Source organism: Tachysurus vachellii, chromosome 1, assembly GCF_030014155.1.
Source record: "Tachysurus vachellii isolate PV-2020 chromosome 1, HZAU_Pvac_v1, whole genome shotgun sequence".
NCBI classification, from domain to species: domain Eukaryota; kingdom Metazoa; phylum Chordata; class Actinopteri; order Siluriformes; family Bagridae; genus Tachysurus; species Tachysurus vachellii.
Genome location: NC_083460.1, coordinates 15457265 through 15477703, shown reverse-complemented (window position 1 = coordinate 15477703; position 20439 = coordinate 15457265). Strand labels below are relative to the sequence as shown.

The 20439-nt window shown below is 39.3% G+C and overlaps 1 protein-coding gene across 2 annotated transcripts; it reads left to right on the top strand.

Moving 5' to 3' along the window:
• Positions 1-595: 595 nt before the first annotated feature.
• Positions 596-19863, top strand: bmper (BMP binding endothelial regulator). 2 transcript variants are annotated; one of them, XM_060874147.1, is made up of 14 exons: positions 596-1219; positions 2459-2544; positions 7578-7677; positions 8802-8884; positions 10918-11008; positions 11431-11513; positions 12782-12881; positions 12979-13223; positions 13898-14002; positions 15179-15224; positions 16019-16345; positions 17293-17629; positions 18382-18512; positions 18851-19863. In XM_060874147.1, the coding sequence occupies exons 1-14, from the start codon at positions 1114-1116 to the stop codon at positions 19030-19032; spliced, it is 2022 nt and encodes a 673-aa protein (XP_060730130.1). In that variant the 5' UTR covers positions 596-1113; the 3' UTR covers positions 19033-19863. The 2 variants fall into 2 exon arrangements, with proteins under 2 accessions (XP_060730130.1, XP_060730138.1); XM_060874155.1 differs by lacking the exon at positions 2459-2544 and having other exon boundaries at positions 597-1219.
• The last annotated feature ends 576 nt before the right edge of the window (positions 19864-20439 follow it).

Sequence of the window (20439 nt, the reverse complement as noted above, 5' to 3'; positions counted from 1 at the left end):
AGTATTAAAAGATTTTATCTCTAGCAATTATTCCACGTGCAAAAGTTCTCTTTGGTGCCATCTAGAGGATCAGTTTACCGTGTTCAGTGTTTCCTTCCTCACAAAAGGAAGGTCCCTGGTGGTTTCAGATTTAATGTGTTGTAATAAAAATGGAAGAAAAAGCAGTTTCCTAACTACTAAAACACAAAAAATTCGAGTTGGGTTATTACTCTTTGAAGCAGTGTTTTATTTGTTATTCAGTTGTTGTTTTTTTGGATCTTTGGAGTGTTGCAAAAGTTTACTGTATTCAGTGGAGAACGCGCGGTTGTTTGCATAACAGAAAATAATCAGTGTTCCTTTGTTCTTTTACATGAATTCCTGTGTAATGTTTAATGCATGGCACAGCTGATTGGCCTCGTCCCCCCCACCCACTGTCCAGGCGTGTGAATTGCTCCTTTTGCACCCTGGTTAGCAGTAAGAGGAGATGAGATAGGAAAACAGGCGGATCCCCTCCCTGGTGAGACGTGACAGTGTTCATTACAGCGCCGCGCGCAGACCTACGACCACCAGCACCACCACAACCACCGCCACCACCGACAGAACAGGTTTGGAGGATGAGAATAATAAACCCCTCGGCTGCGATTTAAATATCTGTGTGTTTTGTGGGCTGATCTGTTCTTGCTCGGGAGGAGGTTCTTGTGCCGCGGGAACGTTTAACTAGAGGCGCTGAGTTTCTATTAAATCCCCACAGTGCAGTGAGGCGCAGCTCATTGCGCGCGCCGGGAGCGTCGGAGGCGCGTCAGGTTCAACACGTTTCTCTTACGAAAGAATCCGCGAAACGGGACGTGATTTGGCCATTTTTGGACCCTTGTTAGGATATTTACGGGTGATATTTCTGAGCATCTTTCCAAGCCACCAGAGGAGTTACTGAACGCTCCGGGAGACAGAATGATGAGGACGGTTGCGTGCGCACTCGCTCTGCTTTTGTGCTTTAGATGTTCTTTAGTGGAATGAAGGTACACGATTGCGAATCCTTCTCCAGATCCATGTCACTACCCTGACCGGATTTTAACGTTTGGATAAAAAATATATATATCTGGTTGATTTTTTTTTCACACTTCGGACTAACTGGTGATGTTTTCCTCACCCCCCGAGACTATGAGGCTCGTCGTCACCCGTAGAGTCTTTTTCTTATTTCTATTATTCCAGAGTCCTCGGGTAATCGCGTCCATAATTACAGGTAAGATGATCTTTAAGCGCGCGCGTCATAAACTAGTACCGGTGCGCACGTTTCCGTGACCATGTCAACCTGTTGTTGATGTGCATTACGGTCTATAGGAGCGCGTGGATTTACCAGAAGTGCGCAAGCAATGTCAGCTTTCTTCTCGGAAGCCTGTGACGTAATTAATTTTAGCATCATTTTCTCCAGTCATTAAATTTTTCATTACTATCAATAGCACTAATTAATGGTGTGGGTTTTGTCTGTACCCGCCTAAATAATTATAATAATCAGCACAATGTAACTGCGCTCTGAGAAAGAAAAACTCATTTAGGTTCAAAATGCATTAGATAGATAGATAGATAGATAGATAGATAGATAGATAGATAGATAGATAGGAAATGTGGGGATACATATACACTATAAAAGATGTACACATGATAGTGCATAGAAAAGTACTTTTGCTTCCGAGAATCTAAAGTTCTAGGGTTTGTCCCTTTTGTGGAACTTTTTTTTAATTGCCATATAGAGCTTTTTTTTTGCATAAGATTAAATTTTTTTGTTTCTGTATGACAATAAGACAGATATTATTTGTCACACTGCTCAATGCTACACGAGTGTGCGGTTTGGGACGCAGCCATGTCCCTGTCTCACTGTGTTCTCTTGGGAAAGCGCAGAGAGAGAAGTGGGGGAAGTTTGATCCGTGCGCGTAAAAGAACAGGTGGAAACAGCTCGTGATTAACGGCGTACATTCCGTGCTCGGTTTTAACGGGACTTAGAAGCTCAAGAGAACTCAAGAGAAAGAACCGCGTCAAGTTTTTTTTAATTTAAAAAAAATGTTGGGTTGAGGATTTTCCTGTACAGCTAAAATATGTACTATATATTATATGCATTTATAAAATACCAAAATAAATAAATAAATAAAAAGTTCTAATTGAGTGCACTTCTGTATAAACATTTAGGTAAAAAAAAATATTATTATTTTTTTACACGGATACGTACTTTAAACAATAAAAAAGAAAGAAAGAAAGAATGAATCTAGAAAACATCAAATGATGTATTATTCGTTTATTTATCTGTACAAAATAGGACCGGAATCGGATTAAGGATCATAAATAAGGTTCTTTCAGGAGTCAAACAATCTTATGATCTCCCTCACAGAGTTAATGTGGGCTATTGTGTGTGTGTTTTTGCGCGCGCGCCTCACCGTTTAGCCCCCCCACACCAGTCACCCCGTCCTCCCCTTTGTCTCGCGCACAGGAACCGAGGCGAGCTGTGACAACGAAGGAGAGGTGTTACACATCCCCAACATCACCGACAACCCCTGCATCTCCTGCGTCTGTCTGGTGAGAGGATCTGTTCCTGATCATTTGTTTATCTTTGAATCAAGCTTGGATATGAAGATCAGATCAAAAGATCAGATCAGCTCAGACCTTAAAGACAGGAGGATGAAGAGACTTTAAACTTATCTTTGTTTCATGAAAGCCACCGAAATCGAATTGTTGTTAAAGAGCTAATATATAACGTTTGACAGCAAACCCCTAAACTTTACACGTGGTTTGTACACATTTCTCACTTGAAAGACGTGTTTATATTTTTATGCACATTGGATTTCTTCCTAAGATTTTTTTGTTATCGTCACATTTTTTTTATATCATTTTCTGTTATGCTGTTATCATATATTAGTCACGTGTTTAAGATATACGATTTTAAGTTTTTTTTCCACATGATTTTTCATCATACGGGACAAGGTGAATTTATCACGCAAATTATTATTATTATTATTATTATTATTATTATTATTATTATTATTATTATTCTTATTATTGTCAAACGTGAAGCCAACTTTTAAAATTAATTATTAAGTGATATATATAAAGCGTGCTATAGAGATGAGAGGAGATCAGTGAGAGGAGCACGCGTTCTATGACCCCTCCCTCCCTCCCTCCTTCCCTCTTCTCCTCACCCTCATGACGTGGACACAGTCTGCCTTTTATCTCACCGTTTGGCTGCACGTCGTGCGGGTCCCCGGGGAGCGCGAGCTCCAGAGCCAGCCGTGTGTTTCGGCTCGCGCTGATCGCTCAGTTTCCGCTGATGGCTGTTCAAAGAGCGCCACAGGAGCTCAATTCTCTGTGCTAATGTGCCACAATGTGCGCGTCGTCTGACTTTCACGTCTCCAGTCTGTCCGGTAAACACGGTGTCTTTCAGAAATGCAGATTCCTTAACCCATTTGATCGTTTCTATAGCAACAGCTCATTCTCCAAGACTTTTGCGTAAAAGCTATGGCAGGAGTCTCCAGTGTTAGTGCTTGGGAAGGGTCACAAAAGGTTCAGCACAGATTTTTATTATTTATTTATTTTTTCATTTATCTTTCCAGATTTGTTTATTTGTTTGTTTTGTTTGATTGACCACTAAATAACAATTAATTAGTTAGAATAATTAGTTATTAACTGTAAACAGATTGAATAAATGAATTCATTTATTAAGTAAAAGAGGCTTAAAACATTTTGGGTCATGTTGGTAAAGGAAAATAATTCACTTTGGGTTGATTTGAGTGACTCTCCATCCCAGCACCTTGTCATTGATTATATTTCTATAGCTAAACACCACCAAGTGTTTTAATGCTTCCATAGACATGAAGTCAACCACAGACAGACCTGCTTAATCATTACATAATCTGTCTACAGAGTGTCACTATAGTGGATTATTTGGTAAAATTAGCCAATGATAAATGTTTAAATGATGTTCTGTAGAAAATATGCAAATGGAAAACCATTCAGAGTTCAATTTTAAAACACAGCGACGGGTATGACAGCACATTTCATCACTGCTCACTCGTCTGTCGTCTGTATCCAAAGCTTGTGTAAACAAGAAGCTTATTTCACTGACGCTGACAGAATTTCCTATAATATAAGCTGTGACTGTAATAACAATATAATTACTGACTGTGATTCAGATTCTAAACCCGCTTGCTTTGAGGAAAAATTTATTTTTGTTTCAAAAAGGTGTGTGATGTCATCTAAAATGGACAATAGAAATAATAATAATAATAATAATAATAATAATAATAATAATAATAATAATAATAATAAAAACCGAATCAAGAACATTACAGGATCTTCATTTATCTGTCTGAGGTTGTATGAAGAGTTGTATGTTTCCTTATTAGAAAATGTTATGAACAAAAGAATTCACTTTCTGTGAGTAGAATAGAGTTAGACAATAACTCATTTGCTACCTGGGAATTAATTTTGGTTTATGAACTAGATGTATATATAATTTCCCAAATATGATGGATTTTCCACTTATTTATTAGAGCAAACCCAACACTGTAGGAACAAAGCAATTATTTTACTCCTTACATCCGAATTATTGCCAGTTTTTCCTCGGTTGGAATTTTCCCTTCAGCTTTCTAAGTGAATTCAGTAAATTTGAAAGCGTATATTAGGCATTTAGTAAGTTTAGTGGAATGAGTGGAAGCAGCTGTAGATCATCTGTGTAGGTCACAGCATTTATGTTGTTCAGAGAAATGGTAAAGGTCAGAGGAGAACGGAGCCATGAGACAGGCGGACACTAACTCGTGTTTGCCTGTGCGATTTTTGTGACATTGAATTCATCTTTATTTCATTTTTATTTATTTTATTTTTTTTTAGCAACAATCTACACTCTACAATCTCCTAAAATAATATCATGGTGAATGACTTCCTGAAAACAAAAATCTTTGCCTCGCACGGAAGGTTTGTTCTACTGGAAAAAAATCATACCAATAAAAAGAAGCATTTACTGAAAGGTTCTTTGAGGAACCAAAATGGTTCTTCTGTGGCATCGCTGTGAAAAAACCTTTAACGGTTCTTCCAGACTCCTTTATTATGTAGCAGCTAAGGCTAGTGATATAGAATGTATTTACAGTACAGATACAGAAGCTACATGTAATAGGTTTGTATGTTGAATGATCTAAAGCAGATGGCATAAAAAGTGTACATTTAAAATAAAAATAAGTTTAAAAAAAGTTTATTTACAGTTGATCATGTGAGCAGATATTAGGCTTGAAATCCCTTTAATTCAATTGTTATTTATAAACCGATCTTAACAGAGGACATTGTCAAAGCTGCTTTACAGAAATCCTGATATAGTTTTCTATTGATCCCTTTCTCGAATATGTTGAGGGTGTTTTTTTTTTTACTTTGATCAGACTTCACATGTTTTCAAGCTTGGCTCTTAATTTGGGCAGTTGATCAGATCAGCTCAGATCTGATAAGAAGATTAAATGGCTTGTTGTCGTTGGGATTCGGTGTAAAATAGCTAAAATATACTTTCACAGAAAACTCATGAACTTCAGATGAAGTGTATATCACTTAATTTTGAGTTAGGTAGATAAAGATATCTTTTTTTTTTTGGAAGAAATTCCCTTGAACACCAATCGGAAACAAACTGAACAATCTCCAGGACAAACCTACACTCAGATACATAGATTTAGTACATGGCTCATGAAAAGCAGCATGGGGGTACAGAAGAATTTCACAGGCCTCCTCTCTGCCTGGACGGCTCATTCAGAGAGATTTCACGAGCTCCAAACTTTTAATCTCCTCAGACCTTTGACCTGTTTCATAAAGGGGAACATCGCTGTGTATAATCTGTGGTAATAACTCAGTGGGAGGAAAAGGGGCAGATGGGCAAACAGAGGCTAATGCGCAAACAGTTAACACTGCAACCAGGGAAATGTTCAGGAAGAGGTCGTAAAATCAGCGTTGAGCTTGTTAAACTTGAGACATTGTAAAATTCATGGTTACGTTTGCACTGAAGAAGAAGAAAAAGAAGAAGAAGCAGAAGAAGCATCTTAAAACACCAAGAGGCTGAAAGAATCAATATAATATCAATGTGACATTTTATTCATTCATTCATTCATCTTCTACCGCTTATCCGAACTACCTTGGGTCACGGGCGATGATCTCAGGCGTCATTGGGCATCAAGGCAGGATACACCCTGGACGGAGTGCCAACCCATCGCAGGGCACACACACACTCATTCACTCACGCAATCACACACTAGGGACAATTTTCCAGAGATGCCAATCAACCTACCATGCATGTCTTTGGACTGGGGAGGAAACCGGAGTACCCGGAGAAAACCCCAGAAGCACGGGGAGAACATGCAAACTCCACACACACAAGGCGGAGGCGGGAATCGAACCCCGACCCTGGAGGTGTGAGGCGAACGTGCTAACCGCTAAGCCACCGTGCCCCCTGTGACAGTTTAATTAAGGTATAAAACACATATTCCTTTTAAAATACACAGGTTTGCCAGTAAGTTTATTACAGTGATATTGTGGAACATCCACGAGACAGTTTAGTTCCTCTTCTCACTTACATGCAGTCGCTCTAAACAGACGTTCCTTCATCATCCTCTACTTTTAATGGAAAGTCCTGAAGTCTCAACGCCTTTTGACCAATCAGATTAGAGAATTTGAGAATGATACTGAATGAGCACAGCTTTAGACATGGATGAAAAATTTGTATTGATTTTTATTGTACTGAGAGACCTTTGTGTGTTTCACAGCCTTTGACACATGTTAATGAAGGTCAGAGATGATCTCCACTGTACAACCTCGCGGGTCAAACATTCTGTCTTTGACACAATTGGAGAGTTTGAGCGTGGCATTTGAGCTCGACCGGTTTTTGGTTGGTGTCAAAAGGACGCCAGGTCTCGGTGGGACTCTCGGGTTCTCCGCCTCCATCTTCTGCTGTCATCTCTCCAAGGTGACGTGACGGGTTAATGAATTCCTTGTATTGACTTACTTCAGGGTCTGACTTTATGAAAGGAAATCAATGGAGGGCGGGTTGTTGCCGGCCGACTTGTAAGCGGATAGCTCTGACAGCGTTTAGCGGCGCAAGGCATTCCTTTGACCTTGGTGAAGTTTGCTAAGAAAACAGAATGGAGACTGTACTCTCTCAAACTCTAAAGCCTGCACAGTCTCACTTCTCCCTCCTTCACATCACTATCTCTTTCTTTCATCCTTTATCGAAATGACATTAACCAGGCTGGTGTGAGGCTGTCGTAAAGCCACGCTGTAATATTCCAAATGTTTCCCATGACCTCTGCTATCCAGGCTACTCGTTCTGAAAAGTGCGAGATCTGTTTATTCTATCATTTCTCCACCGTTCATCACAGGAATTCATCAAAGCTATAAATTCTGTTCTCTAATCTTTAAGAGATAAACTCAACAACAGTTTAACAGGAAGAAAATGACAACTTCATGAGCTCTCTCGCTTCCTGTCTCGCTTCCTCTCTCTCTCTCTCTCTCTCTCTCTCTCTCTCTCTCTCTCTCTCTCTCTCTCTCTCTCTCTCTCTCTCTCTCTCTCCAAAATTTTCCTTTTGCAGAACAATAAAGCAGACTGTAAGCAAGAGAAATGCCCCCTAGTGGCAGACGACTGCGCACTGGTAGTGAAACAGACTGGCGCCTGCTGTGAAAGATGTAAAGGTAAATAAACTCACTACTATTCATTTAGTTTTACACACTTTACGGTCAAGTAAATGAAGATTAAAATAAATGAAGATTTGTGTTATAAAAGTGTTGTTATTTCTTTAAAAAAAAATTAATTTAGGTTTTTATGTGTTTAAACCTATAAAACACACACACACACATACACACACTTTTTGACATGTAGTGGAATTTATTCATATAATTCAGTCATTTGAATTTTTGCAACATATTATTTATTAACTTTTTAAATATTTTTATTTAAATATTTAGTAATTATTCATTAAAGAACACATTAATTCTCACATGACTTCTTTATTTTCATGTTATTTTTCATCTGTGATTTTCTTACACGATTATGTTCACGTGCAATTTCAAGGCGTTTTGGGTGTAGAGTTCAGTTTATGGGCCCCGAAATAAAATCTTTTTTTTTTTTTACAAGCTCTAGCACTGGTTTGGCTCGTCACGTGCGTCAGACGTGACCGATAGAAAGAGAGAAAGAGACGGCTGAGGTCACTCTGGACTGAACTCATATCTTCACAGCGGGGTGCAGTCTTTTGTTTAGTGATCTGCTTCTCTTCCTCTCTGTCTCTTTCTGTCCTTTTTTATTTTTTATGAGTCAGAGGTTTATTAAGGATCCCTGGGCTTCTTTTTTGTAAAGATAAGGCAGGTTTTGTTAGTTTTGAATGAAAAATCCCAGTTGTCATTTTTTGTGTTGTTCCTGCGTTTCCTCCAAAGCTGTCAGCTCACGCTGCTTCCTTTCATTAAGAGCCATATTGGACCTGTTTTATGTGTAACATTGCGAGAGGTGGGACAAGGGGTGGGATGAGGGGTGCGAGGTGACAAGGGGCACATGAGGTTTTGGAGGGCTTACAGTAAAGCCCCAGACATTTCCACATGGAGCAGGGTTTCCATGTACACAGTAGTGACTTAATATGTTTTTTTAAACTATGCAGCACTGGAAATTCAAGGAGATCAGTGATGTGCTTTTCACTATTACAATTCATTTCTCTCTCTCTCTCTCTCTCTCTCTCTCTCTCTCTCTCTCTCTCTCTCTCTCTCTCTCTCTCTCTCTCTCTCTTTCTCTCTCTCTCTCTTTCTCAATCCTTCTCTTTTATTTTTAGGCTGTCAGCTGGAAGGGAAGTCCTACAACAGCTCATATTCATGGACGACCCCGACCAAGCCGTGCATCACACGCCGGTGTCAGGTGAGACTCACAGTCCTGTAATAAACAAATCCAAGTCATAGTGTAGTATTAGGAAAAAGATATTTGTCTCATTTGGCATTGATAGATACCCTTGATAGAGCAATAAAAAACAACATTGCTCTCTTTAAAAAAACAACTCAGCTCTGGAAAGTTCAGAAGTGATTCTTCAAAGTAAGCCTAATAAATATTAATGAACATTGTAGGCTTCTTTATAAATAATGGTTAATGTGCAAAAATGGGTATTAATATAGATATCGAACTACAAAGTTCTAATGTTTAAAGTGTAACATAGACAATTGGATCATGTGATGTAATAGCAGTAATACCAAAACTATTTATCCATCCAGCCAGAAGAACGATTAAATATTAGATAAAAGAGTAATTTTAATACATTTTAAAAATAAATATATCATTCTTACCTTTTCCAGAGAAGATCTAGATCGACGTGTTTACTCTGAGACTTGAGAATGAGAATTAATAACAGGCTAAAAAGTGACAAAACAAAGAAAAACTGCATTTTTTTCTTTTATAAAGGCTTCTATATTCACTAAATATTTATCAGGACATTTTTGGAGCAATGCGATCCACAGCTTTGATATGTATGAGTCCTGCATGAAGCCGTAAAAGAAATGTAAAGAAAGCACTCGAAGATTGTGTTGCTATTAATATTAATATTAAAAACGAACACGATCCCAAATGTGAATAAAAAAAAATTGTTTTGACCTGGAATGTGACTTTGTCAGCATTCTAAAGTGTCCTTCATGAGGAGTGTTGGTTAAATGCAGAGGGAGCGACTGAGGACAGAGTTATAGCTTGTTTCTTTACAGACGGTAAACAGGTGAACTCTGAGCTTTCATCTGTACATCTGGGTCCCAGTTTTACAATGTACACACACACACATACACACACACACATTTGCACGCTCATCGAGTTCTGTCTCATTTCTTGAATTGCAGAGCCACAAGAAAGCGCTGCTTTTTTGCACGTGAGCATGAAGTAAAGTGTGTGGGCAAAATTCCACTCAAAACATTCAGGGTCCAAACCAATCTGAAAATACTTTGCTGTGGCATACGGTTCAACATGTTGTGGGGAAAAAGGGCTGCATTTTTCACCTTGTACCAACCTCAGAATGCCACATAGACTCTCTCTGCCTTACCAACACACACAGTCTCACATATGTGTGTCCATAGTCAAGAACCATATTCGACTCACCATTGACTTAAATGAAAGTTAAATGAAAGAAACATAAAGACGTTATGATTGTTTTCTACAAAGCTTTGGAAATCTTGATACCGTTTTACCGTTAACAATCTATTAAGTAAGTGATAAAATAATAAAAAGAATGCTGTTACAGGAAACTAATCAACAACACAAATGAATACTGTTCACCAATGAAATGTTAATAAATTGTGTTATGTCCAGGAAAACAAGATCCTGTTCTAGCAGCTCTTGCATTGACATTAGCAGCTAGACAACAATCATTTCATCACCAGCCTCTCTTTAAAATCTCATTGTTTAAGTAAATAACACAAATTCGGCTTATTATATTTTACATTACTGAGAAAACTGGGAAGAGACTTAACAAGACTGTGGGAAGTCTGTCTCAAGAAGAAAATAGAAAACGGACCTGTTGCTATTATTCCAGTTTAAGGAATCTTCAAATGTAGGTCTTCAAATGTAAATTTTATCAGTCAAAAGCACAACCGTACATATATATACGGTTATATATACCCGTATATATATATATATAACCGTATATATATATATATATATATCAATTTTATTTGTATAGCGTTTATAACAATAGACACTGTCTCAAAGAATCTTTACGGAACATAAGAAATATAGTACAAATTGTATTATATAAAGATTAATATCATACAATAGTTCATGGTTAATTCAGCCGTAGATGATTCACATTCACATCTATTCAACCTGCTTAAGTTTCTTCAGAATTCTACAAGTATACAAGTTAACAATCAGATAACTGTGTCCCTGAGGATGGTAACGTCTTGTTGTTGTGTTTGCGACAGGAAGGTGTAATAACCGAAGCAGAAATGCAGTGTGTGGTTCCCTGCAAGAACCCCAAAATCCATCCCAAGAAGTGCTGCCCTTCCTGCCCAGGTGAGGGTATATCTGTGTTGTAGGTGTAGTTAATGTAGACTTAATTTGTAACTGGTAGTGATTCTTTAGAGCAGTGGTTTTCAAAACGGGGTCTAATTTTTCAAAGGATTGTTACAGTGGTGGAAATTATTATGTTTACTATTGAGTTACTGTAATTAACAGGTTATCTACATGGTCTCTGGAATTGAATGGGTTTAATGTAAAAGTCAAAAACTCAACTCAGGTCAAAGTGGAAAGGATATTTTCTGTTGATGAAAGTTTTAGGAATAAGAATAAAATTAGCAAATCATCATTGTGCAACATTAAATAATAAAGTTTAAAAGTGAGCTTTGGAATTTATTTTACATTTAAAAGGATTTCTGGATACTAAATATTCCAAAAGTTTGTTCTTGATCATGCAATGCATCTTTCCTTGTGTCCAGGCTGTATTTTCGAGGGACGTCTGTATAAAGAGAGGGAAGAGTTTCACCCTGAGGGGAAGCCCTGCATCAAATGCATGTGTACCGTGAGTACTTCTCCCAGTCATATCTGCAAATTGTCATTTTCCCAAAAGACATCTGTGTGTGATTGTAATCTCTTGTACAAAGCAGCATTCCCGAATTTCTCTAGACAAACAGGCATATTCTATAGCTTTTAACACACACATGTTCCTAATACAAATTCCCTCTCAGATCTGATAGAACTCTAGCTTTGGTATCTTACAGAGGCAGTATTTTTAATGTTGAAGCGAATGGCACAAGCTAAAGGCGTACACCGTCGTGTTTCCAAATCTCTTGCGGTATCTGGCCAAACTCTGAGATCTGCAACTAATGGGTTTGTCTTTGGTTCTCCAGGGAGCCACTGGGCTTGTTTCAGCACCCTTTAACAATAAATAAACCTCGCGGATAAACACATTAAGGCCTTTACTGTGCTTCCCAGTCAGTTACAGAGCTGTGTGTTGTGTGTGTGTGTGTGTGTGTGTGTATGTGTGTTAGTGGAAGTACAAGAACATGGCTATCACCGATGGCCTGTGGAGGCTCTCCAGACACGGTTTATTTTGGAAGTTGGTTTCTGGCTCTTCAGAGACTTTGGTTTATATTCTCCATGGCTTTGTTTGGTCATTTTAATGAAGCCAGTGTTAAAACCTAATACATGGGCTCAGATGAGTCATTCGCTCCACCTCCAGTTTTAAAATTCCTGTTCACTGCAGGGATGAACGGTTTCAGAACCTGGTTTGCTTTACTGAGAAGATAAAACGGTCGAAGATAAAAGTTACAGCAGATTTCTATGTCATTTAAGATGAATGGTTCTCTTTTTATGCCACCACAGCTGCTAATACTCATTACTCATACTTACTGGTATTACTGGTAGATGGTAAGCATAATCACCATTACCTTAATGAATATGAGTATGAACACTGATACAAATTGGAGGTGTACAATTCTCTGGGGATTTTTGTTTTCCTGTTTGAAAGAATTTAGTCTAGAGCATTTGAGACTAGTGATGTGAGTCTGTAGGATGTCACAAAACATTTGCAAAAGCTTTTATGAGCATGAGCGAGTGGTCATACTCTAATAAAGAGTATGATTTTTCCATTTTCAGTGTTTGTTCATTTATCTTTAGTAACTTAATGGTCAGGTCTGCGGTGGTTTAAAGTAGGTTCCAGTAGTAGAGTTAATAAAATGTGTATATAGAGTATATAGCCAAACCCACTTTGGGCTTAAATCCAAATACATATAAAGACAATTGAAGCACTCAAATGATTCAGATATTCTTTATGTATGCCATTCTCAGGGAAGCCGAACCATGTGCCATAGGGAAGTTTGTCCTGTTCTGTCTTGCCCATCCCATCTGAGCCAAACCTCTCCAGGCCAGTGCTGCCCCAGGTGTCAGGGTAAGCTTTTCACATCCATACACACATCTATATGGTATAGTACTACCAGTTAGTCAAATGCATGACAAGAGGTATGCTCATCTTTGTCTTTGTCCAGGTCAAAGAAAGGTGTTTGACTTGTCCCTGGGCAGCTGCTTATTCCACAGTGAGGTCTACGAGAACGATACATCCTTCAGCTTAGATAACTGTACGACATGCACATGTCTGGACTCCACGGTGGTGTGTAGGAAGCGCTGCTCTCCAGTAGGAAGCTGCCAGAGCGGCCAATGCTGCCCTGAGTGTCTCTCGTACCTGAAGACAGAGGACATCAAATACTGCAGAGTCAAAAACAAGATCTATAGGGTGAGGACATGACTGATAATTCAGCAGGCTGGATGAAAAGATGGATAGATGAACGGCTGGCTGGATGGATAGATGGTTGGATGAAAAGATGAATGGATGGATTAATAGATCAATGGCTGGATGAAAAGATGGATGGATGGATGGATGTATAGATGAACGGCTGGCTGGATGGATAGATGGCTGGATGAAAAGATGGATGGATTCATTTATATAAGGATAGATGGATGGGTGTTATAGATGGGTGGAATGGGTTAATGGATATATTTATGGATATATCAACAATATTTGCATATATTAATAGACTTTAAAGATAGATGGATTTATTTATGGATACAAAGATGGAATAATAGATAAATAAACAAGCATATTTATGAATGGATTGGTTTATGAACAGATGATTGTAGAACAGGAAGCTGGGTAGATGGATTTCTAAATGGATTGATCGTATGGATGGTTATGTAAGGATGGATGACTGGTGGTGAAATTGATATATGGATTGATAAATATATATACAGATGGATGGATTGATGGATGGATGGATGATTTGGTAACTGAAGGATAGGTTTATTGCTGCATGTACAAATGGTGAATGTATGGATATTTTTTTGTGGGATACACATCACTAGGGATCAGTTCTCATTGCTCATTCTCTCTCTCTCTCTCTCTCTCTGTAGGATGGGGATCGCTGGTCGTCTTTGAACTGCACATTATGTACTTGTGTTAAGGGAAACATTGAGTGCCAGCCTAAACACTGCGTGCCAGTCACCAGCTGCCCTGCGGTGAGGAGCTTAAACAGTTCTGACTTTTGTAAAACCTAGCACAACGGCACCACAAACAGTTATAATAAAAAAAACAGTTATAAATGAAACAGTATGAAGAAGCAACACTGGGGCTGATTTCTATCTCACCTGTCTCCTCTGACACACTATCAGCAGTGACTGAGCAGGCAGGTATGAAATCACAGTCACGGTCTAATGAACATGAATAAGGTGGATGAGGACTTTTTTTTTGCCTTTGGTGGAAAAATGTATATATATATATATATGTGATATATATATATATATATATATATATATATATATATATATATATATATATATGTATATATATATATATAAACACATATTGTCCAATCCAAATAAAAATGATATGAAAGGACAGAAACTTAATTTGAATGTTTTTGGTTTGGTCATTAGAAATGGTTACATACAAAAGTGCATGTTAGTGGTTTCAAATCAATAGTTTCATTGTTTACGTACTGATAGATATTAGGTATGACCAGCCTTGATATATATCATTCAGTCGTGAAAAATGCTCTCTAACCCTGACCAGCTGTTCGCCACCCATCACTTCAGCCTCTTAGCAGAATTACAGCCTGTAACTAAGCAGCGTTGGGAATATCCTCCTGTGTGGCGTGCTGATGTAACTTATACACAGCCTCTCTGTCGTGATTTACTCTCTCTGTGCCTGTGATTTATCTCAGCCCCAGGCGATTCCACTACTCACCCTGATATCTGATTTTCTCCGATTCTGCATTCCACCCATTTCCCAGCACACACCTGTCCTTGATTTGGGGGACAGCCAGACAGCAGGAACAGCCTTTGACTGCTGTGCCTCCTGTTTGACTGACAGCAAAGAGATGGCCCTCTGTATTTAGACGCTCTCACAAACCACAGGCCTTTGTATATGCTGAATGCACCAGGGTTCCGGTTGAGTGTATGGCTTGATGTGTGCGTGTGTGTGTTGTGTTTTTGGGAGGGAGGGGCGGAAGGGGTCGGAGATGGTGGGTAAGAGAGGGGGAAAAGAGACCTTTGATGTGTGCTTCTGATGGTATTTAAAATAATCTACCCCCTTCCACTGGTGCTTTGAGGCACAATGTCTGTTTGCGTGACTATACATTTGGACTGTGTCTATAAAACTCTTCTCTTTTTGCATGCATGTGTATGCTATTGCAGAATAAGATACTGAACCGGACTGGCTGCTGCCCTGTTTGCACTGAAAGTGAGTAAGTTTACCTTCACCAATATCCTTACTTTGCCCATAGGACTTTACTGTATTTGTACACAAAAAGAAGTTTTTATTGGTGCAAAGTCCATTGAATCGTAGTTATTAGGATATGACTTTTATAGTATTACTTCTAATACTGCAAGTCACTATCAAAATGGTGCCTTATTATGTACAAACCACTAATCATACAGAAGCTAACTTTATCAATTCTGGGGTGGATCATATCACATCTAAACATAAAATAAATATAACAGTTAACCTAATCATATAATGTAACGGTCAAGATTATAACGACCATCTAGCCCTAAGACATATACTGTATAACTGTGGCAGTATGTTTGGATAAATGGATGCTTACATACTTATGTATGTAAAAAAAGACTATGTAACCAAAAATGCACCCTAAATAAAGTCCTGGTTCTAACTAGCAATCATAGCAACCATGACGTACTGACATATTTAATTATTGTCATCAAGTCACTATAGCTAAAAATCCAACTTTGTTTCCATTTAAGATAAGGTCATAAGACCTGGCAGATGAAGTCTGGCTCATATTAACTACCACAGCAACTGATCTGCCCTGCACAATTCTCCACAGTGGGTTAAAACCAAACACGCTCATGTTTCCTCTCAAATAACGGCTTTTCCATAGAAAAAACCCCAGAAAACGTAGGGCACGTACAAATGACTGGGTTTTATGTAAACGAAATTGCAGATGGAATTAAAATGAAACTATAAGGTCAACCTCAAAGAGCATCATGTTAAAATGTTTGTTCTTTCCATCTCAGAGCCAGGTGTATGCACTGTATTCGGAGACCCCCATTACAACACTTTCGACGGACGCACCTTTAACTTCCAGGGCACGTGCCAGTACGTTCTGACCAAGGACTGCACGTCAGTGAGCGGCTTCACCGTCTTGGTAAAGAATGATGCACGGAAAACACGCTCCTTCTCCTGGACCAAGTCGGTGGAGCTGCGCATGCCAGGGATGACTGTGAGCCTGCACCAGCACTTAACAGTGCGACAGAACGGCACACGTGTCGCCCTGCCGTTCCACAGCACCGGCGTCCACATCGACCTCGACGGATACCTGCTGAAACTCACCACCATCGTAGGTGAGGACCAAGATCATGTAATGCTGATCATTAGAATAGAATTGAATCATTTGACACACACACACACACACACACACACACACACACACACACACACACACACACTGAACAATGAGCCGACATACAAGTACCTTTATTTATGGACACAGGGATCAGGGGTCACATGCTAGGACACAGGCTTTCGATGTTCTAGGCACGTAGAGTGGAAATGTAAACTCAGAACACGTATAAAAGCCAGTCATTTTTTACTCTTGTGCTGCTTGAGCCAAGACGTTTGTACCATTAATTCCAAGCAGTTTGATGTTATAGTCCAGGTTGAATGACAACACCAGGGATTCCAGCTTTATTGACCAAAGTGTACTAACATGCACTGGTTCATGATGGTCAACAAAACTGTCATTACTTTTGTACTAGCATACTGCATTTATATTGTATATTAACGACCAAAACAATCAAATAACACAGATAACAACAGTCAGATTCGCAATTTGTTTTAGTGGTGCAGATGGAATCATGTGAATATGATTGAAAATCAATAGATGTCAGCATTTTTAAAACATTCCTACACACTTTCAGAATAGTTAGTTGAAAGAATTGAAAAAGGTATCTACGTTTTTGTTGACAAAATATATATATATACATTTTTAAAACTGTAAAATTTATGTTGAATTTAATATACACACTGAATATAAGCTGTATGTAAGACTGTGGGATTTTTATTCTGCAATATACAGTAAACAGAAAATTGTTTTCTATTTCCAAATCCAGATTATTATTCTCAACTAGTATAACTCAATGATCCTATATCTTTATCCTATATCTAATAAGATTTGTCTCAATTTGATGTAACCAGTTAAATTGTATTTGTTTATAGCAAAAAAATCTGTGGTTCATTGTGTCATTTATCTTATTGTGTGTGTGTGTGTGTGTATGTGTGTGTGTATCAGGTCTGGAGATCACATGGGACGGTGACAGTCTGGTGGAAGTGGTGGCTGCTCCTCACCTGAAGAATCGTCTCTGTGGCCTGTGCGGTAACTATAATGGACACAAGCGGGATGACTCAGTGGGCAGTGATGGGCAGTTCAAGTACGACGTGGACGAGTTTGCAGAGTCGTGGCGTGTGGATGGTAACGAGGTGTGTGTGCAGCCTCCCCGTAGGCCCACGCCGTTCCTCTGCCCCGGCTCAGTCAAGGTGAAGATCCGTGCTCATCGGTCATGCCATAAACTCAAATCCTGGGAATTTCAGAAATGCCATTCTGTGGTCGACTTCGCCCCCTTCTACAGGTGCCAACACATATTTACCAGATAATACAAACATTTCTTTTGCTGTTTTTATTTCACTGATAAATTTAAAATCTTTTTTTATGTTGTTAAGCTTTTTTCTATTTGTGTTCTTAAAAACAGTCAAGCTCGGTGCAGGGAACAGTTAGATTTGTGATTAATGTGCAATATAATTAATATGTCTGTGCGGTATTTTTAGATTTTGTTCCCCTGTGGTTTGTTTGTAGGAAGTATATGTGTATTTATTTGGCTAGCTCACTAGCTCTACTTTTAACTAACACTTATTTATATGTAATATAAAATAGACTGAAACATAAATTATTGCTGTAGTAAATAAGCTAAAGAGGCTAAAATATGAACTAGCATTATAGCTAACATCTTAAAACTGTTTTAAGCTGTTAGCTATAATGCTAGTTCATATTTTATAATTAGTAGACAAGCTAATCATACACTGGCTGAATTGTACATAAAACAGAAATAGCATTTTTAAATAGCTAACTCTAAAGTTCTCAACAACTAAATATTACTGTAGAAATGCTTAAGAAATGTATAGAATACTGCATAGTGTGGTTTGAGACTGATGAGTGAAAATCCAGGTGTAATTCATCTCGTTCAACACTAGATGGCGCTCTTGATTCACGGCGTTCAGCACAGACTCGTACTCGGTGCTTGTCAGATCCTGAATGTACCACATGTAATGCTGTACACAGTGATTTTGATTCACTCGTGAATAAAGTATCATTCTGCCTGTTCAGGTCGTGTGTTACGGACATGTGCGAATGCCCTGTACATAAGAACTGCTACTGCGAGTCCTTTATCGCCTACAGCCGTGCATGTGAGAGGGAGGGAGCGCCTGTGCTCTGGAGACCTGAACAGTCCTGTATTAGTAAGTAACAAAAAAATGTCTAAAATATACTTTATTTGTGGGATGCATTTTCTTCCTTTTTAATGGAAATAATTTAACAAGCCGTAGAATGTTTTATTTTCGATGACGTGACGGTAGAAACAGGCCAAAGTACATATTCTCATGTCTCCTGACCTTCTCAATTGTTAACTTACGGTGGACGCCTGTTTAGTGTTACTCCTTGATTACTTTGTGTTTGTATACTCTGCGGGTTCTTGCAGTCTCTTGCAGGTTTCTTGTTTCCATATCTAAGTTTTGACCATTGTCTTTTTTATCATCTGGCTCGGACTAAAATAATTTTTTTTGGATTCTTTGTTCAGCCACACAGTGCAGACACGGCGCTGTGTACGATACATGTGGCCCTGGCTGCACCAAAACCTGTGACAACTGGAATGAGATTGGCCCGTGCAACAGACCCTGTGTGGCCGGCTGCCACTGCCCGGCTAATCTGGTGCTCAACCAAGGCCACTGCATTAAACCCATGTCCTGCGCTGGCCGGTGACCCGAGTGACTCCGGCGACCCTGCAGACTTTACACTACATGCAGGTGAGAGGCCAAAGACACACAAAAACCCTCACAGTGGGACTGGATCATTTGTGAGCCCGTTACTCTTCATGCATTGGGAGAACAGGACAGGATAAGTGTGATCCCTGACCTCCTCGCAAGCCCGGAGCCGCAGTCTTCTACTATCTCGTTTACTGAACGGACGAGAGAAAGAGCTTCTCTTGTTCATGTTCACTTTGGGACCCGTTGAACCTCCAACTGCAGGAAAGATGCCAACTAGATGCTTGAAAGAAGACTAAAAAAAAGAGACTTGTACAAAACTCTAATTTTATTAACGTTGACGTAAATGGAACTATTTATGTATTTACTTGTTCATTTAGATGTTTATTTTGTAAATGCTGTGCCTGCAGAGGAGCACTAACACAACTGTTAAAAAAAAAGCTCATGAAAAAAGTACTGTATTTCTAAAAACCCGGAAAATTGCGGCTGTGCACGAGCGAGTGTGTGTGGACGTGTGTTTGTATGCGTGAAATTTCTGTAAATGGAACTCGCCTAATAAGCAATTATTTATGAAAACACGTTGAGACCTACATCCTCTGAGCCGCCGTCTTTAAGTGGGTGTGGAGGAAGCATGGAAAACACCAGGGCCTGTGTTTAGGCTCATCACAAGCTAATAAGGAAGGACAAAAGACTGTTGGATTGCCCCTATGGTGGTAACTCTGAATTAGTGGCTTCCCTTATTTAAAATGTGTTAAAATATTCAAACTGTGTGACTGATTATTTGGATATTGTGAATAAGCTGTTAATGGAATAAACGATTAAAGAATTATTCAGTTTAAATGACTGATCTTTAACATCAATTGTGTTTGCATTACTAAGAAGAAAAAAAATCCACACACATCACTGTCAAGCGAGTATACAAACGATTTAGTTCTTTAGGTACTAGATAGCTGTATATATTTAACTGCATGTTACTGTAAAAGACAAATCCCGGATGTACATCAATATAGGACGTGATGGTCCAGCGGTCCAGGCGTTGGGTTCCTAATCAGAAGGTCAGGCTTCAAGCCCACAAGCTGCTGAGACATCTATGTTGGGTCCTTGAGCAAGGCCCTTAACCCCACCTGCTCCAGGGGTGCCGCACGATGGCTGACTCTGCGCTCTGACCCCAGGCTCATAATAGCCTGGGATATGCAAAAACCCAGGGGAAGTCGTGGCCAAATGGTTAGAGAGTTTGCCTCCTAACTCTAAGGTTGTGGGTTCGAGTCTCGGGCCGGCCATGACTGAGGTGCCCTTGAGCAAGGCACCGAACCCCCCCAACTGCTCCCCGGGCGCCACAGCATAAATGGCTGCCCACTGCTCCGTGTTCACTGTGTGTGTTCACTGCTGTGTGTGTTCACTGCTG

Coding starts and splice junctions, on each gene's coding strand:
- bmper (XM_060874147.1), top strand. CDS start 1,114: ATGTTTTCCTCACCCCCCGAGACTATGAGGCTCGTCGTCACCCGTAGA. Junction 7,678..8,801: donor CTGCTGTGAAAGATGTAAAG/GTAAATAAACTC, acceptor TTTTATTTTTAG/GCTGTCAGCTGGAAGGGAAG. Junction 12,882..12,978: donor GTGCTGCCCCAGGTGTCAGG/GTAAGCTTTTCA, acceptor GTCTTTGTCCAG/GTCAAAGAAAGGTGTTTGAC.